This window comes from Gymnoscopelus microlampas (genome assembly GCF_963454915.1).
Source record: "Gymnoscopelus microlampas genome assembly, chromosome: 17".
In the NCBI taxonomy this organism is placed as follows: Eukaryota; Metazoa; Chordata; class Actinopteri; order Myctophiformes; family Myctophidae; genus Gymnoscopelus; species Gymnoscopelus microlampas.
In genome coordinates this window covers 5475424-5486791 of record NC_139954.1, presented here as the reverse complement: position 1 = coordinate 5486791, position 11368 = coordinate 5475424, and the positions used below count along the sequence as shown (strand labels likewise).

General features: G+C 44.7%; 1 protein-coding gene across 1 annotated transcript in view; it reads right to left on the bottom strand.

Moving 5' to 3' along the window:
* The window catches only part of epha3 (eph receptor A3), a 225193-nt gene that overhangs the window by 21316 nt on the left and 192509 nt on the right, over positions 1-11368 (bottom strand). Inside the window, exons 14-16 of the mRNA XM_084083917.1 lie at positions 8467-8676; positions 4445-4594; positions 2979-3172 (exon numbers count right to left, since the gene is read on the bottom strand). Coding sequence (XP_083940043.1) covers positions 2979-3172; positions 4445-4594; positions 8467-8676 — 554 coding nt within the window. The remainder of the gene's footprint in view (positions 1-2978; positions 3173-4444; positions 4595-8466; positions 8677-11368) is intronic.

Below are 11368 nucleotides of genomic sequence, written 5' to 3'. Positions count from 1 at the left end.
TATAAGTGTCCTATCCGTCCTGTCTGTATAAGTGTCCTATCCGTCCTGTCTGTGTACTGTAAGTGTCCTATCCGTCTGTGTAAGTGTCATATCCCTCCTGTCTATATAAGTGTCCTATCTGTCCTATCTGCCAATTATGTATCAGCCATGCAGCCATTTCGTGATGGTTCCTGTCTTACCTCACTTTGACAGTGGCAAGACACTGTCAAAGTGATGCCATGTATTTATACAGTATTTCACCGTATTGTCACGTGTCACGTGAGGCTTGACCAATCGGTGTGTCATATTTAGAAAGTGAAAACAATACTCTCCTGCGGAGAGTAATAATGAATTAATATTGGATAAACCGCGGATGAAAACATGTGGGAATTACATTAATGATATCAATCTATAGGCCTATTATAGCTTTTAAAAAGCACGAAATCTCGCCGTGCGTGCGTTTGTAGTATTTTAATATTACGTAATTTTACATCAGGCACAAATTAGCTGCCTACTGCACGTTACCGGCAAGGGGTCTTTGTACCGGCTGCCAGCCAGTGTTGCCATATTTTGCCAGAAAAATAAGCAGCAATGTCTATAAAAACAAGCCCAAAACAAGCGCCAAATTACCCCAAAAGTCGCTTATAAAACGCAGACATGGCAACAAAGCAAGTTGAAAGCGAAAGTAAAATAAATGAAGCTTCAAGCTCCGTCTTGTTGTTACCATAGATATGGATTGTATACAGTCACTACATCGCGACAGACAGTGGTGAGTAACATTGTTGAAAACTAACGTCAGGAAAATAATAATTTGATGCGGTTGGTGCGGATCTAGAAATAGGATGGTATAATTAACCGCGGCTGGATGGCGGGTGGATAATGAACATGTATATGCGGACTCGGGTGACGATAAACCCTATCCGCGCATCTCTAACTGCCAGCTACATGAAGTGACCCCCTGACCCCCGTCTAGGCTCCTATTGGACCGTTAATTAGTAATCAGTGACCCGGGGCGGGTGTGCTTCTCCCATAGGCACCATGGGACAGCTCCATGTGACCCCCGGGGTCCCACCCTGCTCCCCACTCCCCCTACAAGACGCTCTTGGTTCGCTCCCTGGCTTCAGTCTGGGCCTGTGTGGGGGGGAGGGGGGGGGGGTTCCATTAGCAACTCAGGACAGCCGGGAGACAAACGAGGTGCTCCGAGCCCAGGGCAGCTGTTCCCACTGTGTGACACACACTCTCTCTCTCTCTCTCTCTCTCTCTCTCTCTCTCTCTCTCTCTCTCTCTCTCTCTCTCTCTCTCTCTCTCTCTCTCTCTCTCTCTCTCTCTCTCTCTCTCTCTCTCTCTCTCTCTCTCTCTCTCTCTCTCTCTCTCTCTCTCTCTATCTATCTCCCCATAAATCAGCCCCCCTCCCTCAGCTAGCCTCTCTCTGTGTGTGTGTGTGTGTGTGTGTGTGTGTGTGTGTGTGTGTGTGTGTGTGTGTGTGCGTGCGTGCGCATAAGTGCGTGCGTGCGTGCGTGCGTGCGTGCGTGCGTGCGTGCGTGCGTGCGTGCGTGCGTGCGTGCGTGCGTGCGTGTGCGTGTGCGTGTGCGTGTGTGTGTGTGCGTTTGCGTGTGTTCTCTCTGCGTTAAAAGCCAATCAGGTAAATTAGGTGCTGAGTCCAAGGGGCTCGTTCTCACTTTCTTAACAAGTCATTAGTCAACCTTATGAGCTCTGATGTCTCCATAACAGCCGTCCACTGCAGTGGTGCCAGATTTTGTGAGAGAAACAAGCAGACAGGTCTACGAAAACAAGCCCAAAAGAAGCAATTAGGGCACATGATCCCAGCAAAATGAGTTAAAGAACGACTTCACCCATTTTCAACCTATCTTCTGTCCTCACTAATGCTAAAATGGACTTTATGTATTGAATTCATATGGGTTTAAAAAAAAATAGGGCCGCAAACGCTTTTGAGATTTTTGGGCCCTGACCCAGAAAAGGTTGACAACCCCTGGAACATATGAAGAGAGGAGTGGAGACTGTGACATTGATGGAAGCTTCACAACATCCTGTTTAGACAGGAAGCAGGAAGCAGGATGACATGTTTATGACGCCTACATGGAATTGTTCCAAAATGGTTCCAAAAACAAACATGTTTAGAAAATGAAATGTTGACACTACTGTTTCAACTGTCAACTGTCTATCTTTGAGCGTGTGTGTGTGTGTGTGTGTGTGTGTGTGTGTGTGTGTGTGTGTGTGTGTGTGTGTGTGTGTGTGTGTGTGTGTGTGTGTGTGTGTTCGCGCGCGCGCGTGCGTGCGTGCGTGCGTGTGTGGTACAACTGGCAGCCAAACCGGATGTTGCTGTTGGATCTGTGACATAACAAAATTAGTTCAGCATTTTATAAACTACAGTCAGCGAAAAAAAAGAGTAGCTGTTATTCATTTGAAAGAAGATACAAACTCACTTAAACTCAGTGAGCTGACTGATGTAGACAGAGCTGAACAAGTTCAAAGTAGTAGATGTGTCAAAGCGTTATGATTATAATAATAATGATCATAGCCAGGCCTGGAATTTCCTCATTGTAGGGGTAAAGCCTGACACTCAGCCTGAGTTTTCATCTTGTTTCACTCCATCATTCAGTCTGAAAGCCCTCTCAGTGCAGCCGCTTTCCGAGTTGGGGGCGTGGCCAAAGTGTGACTCTTTGGCGATTGGTTCATACTGGATTATCCTGATTGGGCCGGTTAGATTTTCAACCGAGAAAACCCCGCCTTTCAACAGCATTCACCAAACCCTGAATGCGAGGCTAGCAAGGAAGGAAACAATGCGGAGGAAACAATGCAAGGCACCAACCTGCTCAGCGGGAGAAATTGGGGGTTCAGCGTCTTGCTCAAGGACACTTCGACACTAACTCTGGGGGAGCCCGGGATCGAACTGGGAACCTCGCGGTTCCCTTCCGGCCGCTCTACCGGCCACTCTACCCCTGAGCCACTGCCGCGAACGGTCGCCATGCATGGCTTACCTGGAGGTGGTGTTGGCGGTGATCTTGAGGCTGCCGGGGTTGCGGATCAGCTTGTCCAGGATGCTGACGATCTGCTCAAACTTGGGTCTGTTGTTGCGCTCCTTTTGCCAGCAGTCCAGCATCAGCTGGTACAGCGCAGCGGGACAGTCCATGGGAGGGGGCAGGCGGTAGCCCTCGTCCACCGCCTTGATCACCTGGAAAACACACGAGACACCACGGTTTATCACGGTTCAATGGTTCTTGAAACTTTTACATTTCAAGGTCTCCCCTTAAAGGAGAATTTTGGACTAAGTTTTTCTTACCTTTTCTATGACGTTATGATATCTTAGGATGAATGGTGCAGTAGAAAAATGTCATAACTCGATCCCGGGTCCGCCACAGCTTAAAACGTGCGCGGATAGGCCTTGCGTTAGATCGCATATCTTAATAGCTTTTTTTTTTTTTAGAGAGAGATCTGACGTTCATAGTGACAGAACACTCTCAAAAAAACACAAGTCGCGCTAGACGAGATTGAAATCTCGAGATTTCAATCTCGTCTAGCGTGACATAGGATTTTTTTTTTGGTTGCATAGTGTTCTGTCACTATGAACGTCCGATCTCACAAAAAAAAAGAAAAGAAAAAGCTATTAAAATATGCGATCTAACGCAAGGCCTATCCGCGCACGTTTTAAGCTGTGGCGGACCCGGGATCGAGTTCTGAAATGTTTCTACTGTACCATTCATCCTAAGATATCATAACGTCATAGAAAAGGTAAGACAAACTTAGTCCAAAATGCTCCTTTAACTTGACAGTAAATGGTAAATGGTGCATTTATATAGCGCTTTTATCCAAAGTGCTTTACACACATTGTTCATTCACACATACATTCACACACCGATGGAGGAGGAAACCATGCAAGGCACCAAACTGCTCATTGGGAGCCGTTAGGGGTTCAATGTCTTGCTCAAGGACACTTCGACACTAACTCTGGGGGAGCCCGGGATCGAACTGGGAACCTCGCGGTTTCCATCCGGCCGCTCTACTGGCCACCCTATGGGCTATGGGAGCTATCGTCGCCATGCTTACAGCCGTCAAATAAACCTCATAAAGTTATGGGAGGAAGGGGTCCTCCTTGGGTCAAAAAAGGTTTGGGACTATTGCTGTACAGCACAACACATAACCCAAAGTCTGTTACTGCTTTGATTGCACACATCCCCGGGGGTGGACTAGTACTATGTAACTTGTGAAAACGTCTGAGAAGTAGTGAAAATAGCAGATCTACAAGCTCCCAACGTGTCGCATTGTCGCGTGGTCCTGGGGAGACGCAGACATTTCTCGAGCTGAAACGTTTGCGGAACCACTGCCTCTACCAGCTACTGGTTCTTCTAGCCACCTGGCGACCGTCTGCCTCATTTCCCCCTCTCTGCGGACATGTTTATTATGGTTTCCCGTGGCAACGGGAGGGCGTGTCATGTCATATACTCACGTCCTGATTGGACATCTCCCAGTAGGGCCTCTCCCCGTACGACATCACCTCCCACAGCACGATGCCGTAACTCCACGCGTCGCTGGACGACGTGAACTTCCTGTAGGCGATGGCCTCGGGCGCCGTCCACCTGATGGGGATCTTACCTCCCTGAGAGAGAGAGAGAGAGAGAGAGAGAGAGAGAGAGAGAGAGAGAGAGAGAGAGAGAGAGAGAGAGAGAGAGAGAGAGAGAGAGAAGCAAACAATAGGTCAATGTTTGACAAATAAATGCAGTGACAAATGTCTGTATGTCCGTCCGTCCGTCCGCAATGGTTCTCAAAGTTTTCATGTCAAGGACGCCCAAATTGGTTTGTATTTAGCCACGGACCCCCATCTAAAAAATTGTTTGTGAGGGACTTCCAGAAGCAAAGATTTTTCGAAAAAAGGAGATATACAAGCTCATAGAGCGGCACTCTGAGAGCAGAGGAGAGGAGAGGAGAGGAGAGGAGAGGAGGTTGAGAAGGAGCCAAAGCTAACGGCGTGAGCGGCCAACTCCCACAGCTGCTCGCCTGGCGCTCTGTGAAGACACAGCCCTCACACAAACAAAACCCACTTCTTACCTAGCCCACTACCACACACATACGCACGCACGCACGCACGCACGCACGCAGCCAATTTAAATGACAAAGTAAAGAAAGCGTGTTAGAGAAAAGCGCAATTTATACTTCCTTATCCAACGGTGTCACTCACTGAAAATAGCCTGTTTTTCGGTGCAACGGAGCATAAATTAAGCAATACGCGGCTTTATGAATGCTAACTCCACTAGCTGGCTAACCTGAGCATATTGCTACAAAGAAGCAGCTGGGTCCGTCACATCAGTGCTTCTCAGACATTGTCATGTCAACGACCCCCAAATTGTTGTGTATTTGGCCACAGACCAGTGGTGTAAGTAACCAAGTACATTTACTTGAGAAATGCACTTTTCAGTTCTTTTACTTCTACTCCACTACATCTCAGAAGCAAATATTGTACTTTTACTCCACTACAATTATTTGAAAACTTTACTTACTAGTTACTTTGCAGGTATAAATCATTATATTATAAAACATACATTAACAAATTTAGCCCTATTTTATACGTGGGCTATTTGAAAACAGCCGATCTACAAGCTCACAACGCGTCGCATCGTGACGCGTTGTGAGCTTGTAGATCTGCTATTTTCAAACATTTTTTTAACTTTTACTTTTGGTACTTTAAGTACATTTTGATACCAATTCTTTTGTACTTTTACTCAAGTAAATTCTGAATTCTGAACTTTTACTTTACTTAACGGAGTACTTCTACGCAGTATTGATACTTTTACTTAAGTAAAACATTTGAGTACTTTTTCCACCACTGCTTTGAGACAGCAGGTTTGAGACCAATAGGGTGACCCAGTGTCCCTTATTTCTAAGAAAAACAAGGGACGGCCAGAGAAAGATATAATCTCACTGTATACAGTATTTTGTATATTTTATTAACCACTTGAACCCCGGCATTCATATTCTGTGGGGAATATTAGACAAAGATAGCTTACAATGCGGCGCGCTGTAAGCATGTAGATCGTCTATTCTTGGCAAAGAACCCAACGTATATCAGGAAATTATACTGTCTTCATTTAGGTTGTGTATTTCATGCATGGAGTCAGCAACTCTCTGTTTATTTGTGGTTCCTATAGGCACCGTGTTTGAGGCTGTACGCACTGGTCTGGAACACACACACACACACACACGCACACACACACACACACACACACACACACACACACACACACACACACACACACACACACACACACACACACACACACACACACACACACACACACACACACACACACACACACACACACACACACAAACACACACACACACACACACACACACACACACACACACAGAGAGAGAGAGACAAATATGTCCTCTCATCTGTATAAATAACAAAGCCAACAGAGCACACACAGAGCTCGGAGAAAAGGCCTCGCCTTGACCTCCTAATCTGATGCTTGTCATTTCTCTGCTGTGACACACACACACACACACACACACACACACACACACACACACACACACACACACACACACACACACACACACAAACAGAGGGGGTTGGATTTATGTTGGTCTTATCTCAGTGCATTTTTATTTATGTAGTGTCTATCTCCTTGATGCCCACATTCACAGAGGAATGGGAGCGAGTTAGCGTGTGTGGGGACTGTTTGTTTGAATAATGTGTGTGCATGCGTGTGTGTGTACGTGCGTGCGTGCGTGCGTGCGTGCGTGCGTGCGTGCGTGCGTGCGTGCGTGCGTGCCATTCCATAGTATCCGAGACTCGATTAAGTCCTGTTATAATTCATCACACCACATTGACCTGCATAAATACTGAAAGTGGGCCCCATTGCGATGTATTGTGAGCTTGTAGATCGGCTATTTTCACTATTTTGAAAAAGCTTTGCACATGTCTGAACATTTTCACCGACAATGACATTCCCAAAGTAGGGATAGATTATTCTATTCATGTTTTATTAAATTATCGATTATTAGACGGGCAACTGGCAGCCCGGGGGCCACATGTGGCCCTCACCTTAACTTAATGTGGCCCGCAGGTTAATATCGGAATACTGATATATTATTGATTTCAGCTGTTACTTCAGTCTATATTAGTAGCTTAATGACTAGTATTACAATTCTATTGTCTTTTTTATGTCCAATGTATTGGTATTTAAGTTCATAAAGTTAACATAATCATAACTAAATACATTTGAAATTAAATAAAAATGTTACTTTTTTGGATTCCAATTCAAAAATCGCACCCTGTGTGAAGGAAGCGGTGCCTTTGATGAGTGGCCTCCTGGTGGCGCTATAATAGGGCGGGGCTTCAGCAATTAATGCTCGTCCCTATTGGTGGTGTAAGTCCACATACCAAATTTGGACTTGGTGGCATGCTGCAAACTGGAGTTATAGCTGTTTAAAGCCAGTGGCCTCCTGGTGGCGCTATAATAGGGCGGGGCGGGGCTTCAGCAATCAATGCTCGTCCCAATTGGTGGTGTAAGTCCACATACCAAATTTGGACTTGCTGGCATGCTGCGAACTGGAGTTATAGCTGTTTAAAGCCCGTGCTCAAACGGACATCCGGGCTCAAACGGACATAACGGACATAACGGACAAACGGACATACGGACGGACATAGTCAAGTGTAGAGCGGCTGGCACCGCTAAAAATAGCAAAAATAGCAGATGAACAAGCTCAAAACACATCGCAGTGCGACGCGTTTTGAGCTTGTATATCGGCTATTTTTGCTACTTTTGTGTGACATAGAATGGTGAAAAAAGTTAACAAATACGGAGAGACAGTATGCAATGTGGCCCTCTGGGGGTGAGTGTGGAAATATAGTGGCCCTCTCCGTCATCAAAGTTGCCCACCACTGCTTTATAGTCCCTGAAATGGATTAGCTGCCACCAGTGGTGGAAAGTAACTAAGTACATTTACTTAAGTACTGTACTTAACTCATTGAGTGCCATTAACGTGTTTCACATGTTTTTTACCGCTATGGCGCTGGGTGCCAATGACGTGTTTGACGTGTTTTTGAAAAAATAGTAAAAATCTTTTTTTTTTTAAAGTACTTTTACTCCACTACAATTATTTGAAAACTTTAGTTACTAGTTGCTTTTCAGATTTAAATTATGATATTATAAAACATACATTAACCACTTTATCCCTATTTTATACAGAGGCTATTTGAAAATAGCCGATCTACAAGCTCACAACGCGTCGCGAAGTGACGCGTTGTGAGCTTGTAGATCTACTACAGTATTTTCAAATATTTAGTACTTTTACTTTTGGTACTTTATGTACATTTTGATGCCAATACTTTTGTACTTTTACTCAAGTAAATGTTTTATTTGGGATTTTTACTTGTAACAGAGTATTTTTATATTGCAGTATTGGTACTTTTACTTAAGTAAAGAATTTGAGTACTTTTTCCACCCCTGGCTGCCCACTCACCCTGGTCGTGTAGGCGGCCTCGGGGTCGTCCTCCAGCACTCTGGACAGGCCAAAGTCGGACACCTTGCACACCAGGTTGCTGTTGACCAGGATGTTCCTGGCCGCCAGGTCCCTGTGCACGTAGCCCATGTCCGACAGGTACTTCATGCCCGACGCGATGCCACGCAGCATGCCCACCAGCTGGATGCCCGTGAACTGGGCGTCGTGTTTCTATGGTGGAGAGAAGAATCAGAGAGAGAGAGAGAAGTGAATACAAAGGACTGATTTATTTCCAAAGTGTTTCCTACGCTAAACTTTTCCTAGGTGGACAATTCTTATGTTATTTACTTGTAAAATACTGTAGTTTTCATCTCAGTTGCAATGTAACATGGCTACTGTATGTTTACACATTTATCTATTCCCATTTAATTGTACATATACGTTGTTTTGTTTTGATTGTTTTGTTCCACTGTTGATTTGCCCCTAAGAATTGGAATTTAATTGAGACAGACAGACAGACAGACAGACAGACAGACAGACAGACAGACAGACAGACATACAGACAGACAGACAGACAGACAGACAGACAGAGAGAGAGAGAGAGAGGTAGGGGAATTGAACCAAATATATTATGTGAAGAAAGAGAGGGAGCAGTAGATGGTATGCCACGAAAGACAGAGAGAGCAATAAATCCGACAGAACAAATCAATAAAAAACTGTTGAATGCAATAGAAAGAAAGAAAGAAAGAAAGAAAGAAAGAAAGAAAGAAAGAAAAGACAAAATTCAAGATATAGGCCAACAATAAAAATGAACTAAAGAAAAATGCAAGAAAAAAAGCATTCAAAGAAACACAATAAAAGGAGAGAGAACAAAAAGGAAAGATGAATGGATGAATGGATGGATGGATAGAAAGAAATAAGCGATTAAATATAGAAAGATAGATGGTTTCATCCATGTGTGTGCATGCATGCGTGTGTGTGCATGCGTGTGTGTGCATGCGTGTGTGTGTGTGTGTGTGTGTGTGTGTGTGTGTGTGTGTGTGTGTGTGTGTGTGTGTGTGTGTGTGTGTGTGTGTGTGTGTCTGTCTGTAACCTTTCCCACAGTGGAACGTTTTCTCCAGTCAGTGACCACAGAGATTGTCATTAACCTTTCATCGTCACCTCTGACATTCTCCAAACGTCAGTGTGAAATCTCAGAGGGCGGCGCACCGGGTCATGTATGGAAATCACACGCAAATACTGTATATCTCCTGTATCCATGCACTGAAATCTGTTATTTCAGCAATTGTATACAGTGTCTTAATGTGGAACAACCTTTTTCTGGGTCAAGGGCCCGCTTGAAAAATCTAGAAAAGTGTTTTCGTGTCCACAGTGGACGAGATGGGTGGGCCGCGAAGATGGGTGGACCAGATGGGTGGACCACGAAGATGAGTGGACCAGATGGGTGGGCCCCATGCATTTTATTTATGTTCCGGCTTGGATCAGAGGAACTAACATTAAGTCCCTATTTATCGGTATCACAGTGAAACATTTTTTAAATATATATATGAAGAAAAAAAATACCATCATATTTTATTTCCACTATTCACTGGTCCAAACCCTCCTAACTGCACTTGAGCTAGATTTGGATAAAGTGTGCCCACAGCGGGCCCGGCAGCCACGGGGGTGCCTGAGGGGGCCTGGCACCCTCAGTTGCAAATTCTGCCCCCTCAGTTTATGCTTGACCAACCTTGGGGGGGGGGGGGGCACCAAACGGCGTGGAGAAAGTGAAAGAAGACAGAACTATCGCCGAAAAGCGGAAACATTTTGAACCAGCGGCTGCTGAAGGAGCGCTAAAACAGTGAAACGCGCCGGTGAAGCGTCATTTTTTCCCGTGCTGTAAAGTACTCAAATTCTTAAAGTACCAAAAGTAAAAGTACTAAAATGTTTGAAAATAGCAGATCTTGTGAGCTTGTAGATAGGCTATTTTCAAATAGCCTAGGTATAACATAGGGCTAAAGTGGTTAATGTACGTTTTATAATGTAATAATTTATATCATTCTGCAAAGTAACTAGTATGTTTTCATATGATTGTAGTGGAGTAAAAGCACAATATTTGCCTCTGAGATGTAGTGGAGTAGAAGTAAAAGTATTGGAAATTGGAAATACTCAAGTAAAGTAAAAGTACCTCAAAATTGTATTTAAATACAGTACTTGAGTAAATGTACTTAGTTACTTTACACCACTGCCCCTCAGTCATTTCATCCTGGCGCCGGACCTGGGCCCACAGGTTGAAAAACACACGGATCTGGAAGATCTCCTTTGGGGATCGATTCATGTTTTTTTTTTCTTTTCGTTTTTTTGTAACTTTAGGAAAAAAAGAAGGGGAAAAAAACAGTTGTGATGACGTGGGGATGTGTAGGGCAGATGGCAGAGAGGCGAGGGAGACATAATCAAACGCTTAAACAGACTGTGAGGCTTTGTTGTTTGCGCTCAAATAGAGGCGAGCTCATGAGCTTTCCTATCGCGTGTGCTGTACGATGATCGACTGCTCATGTCTGGATGGGACGCGCATACAAAGCAGGACAGATGGTGACAGCTACGACACTCATCACCTGTGCCCTGTATGATAAGGTGGGCTGGTCTTCTCTGACTGCAGAGGCGCAATAATCATTGGCATCTCTTCATTTATAAAGCCCTGGTCGGAAAATGACCACCTTGTATCTCTTTCCACGTTACGTCAGAAACCTGGTCACATTCTAACTCACTGATTGGCTAGTCCATCTGGTTCCTTTTTGGGAAAGAGTTGGTGCACCTGATTCTTGGAACCTCTTGCAACAAAAGCTTGAAACTGAATACCCTAGCATCTATTGGCCATTTTAAAGACGGGGTGCCGTGGTTTTCAGTGATCCCCCCCCCCCAAAACATAATCATCAGGTATTAT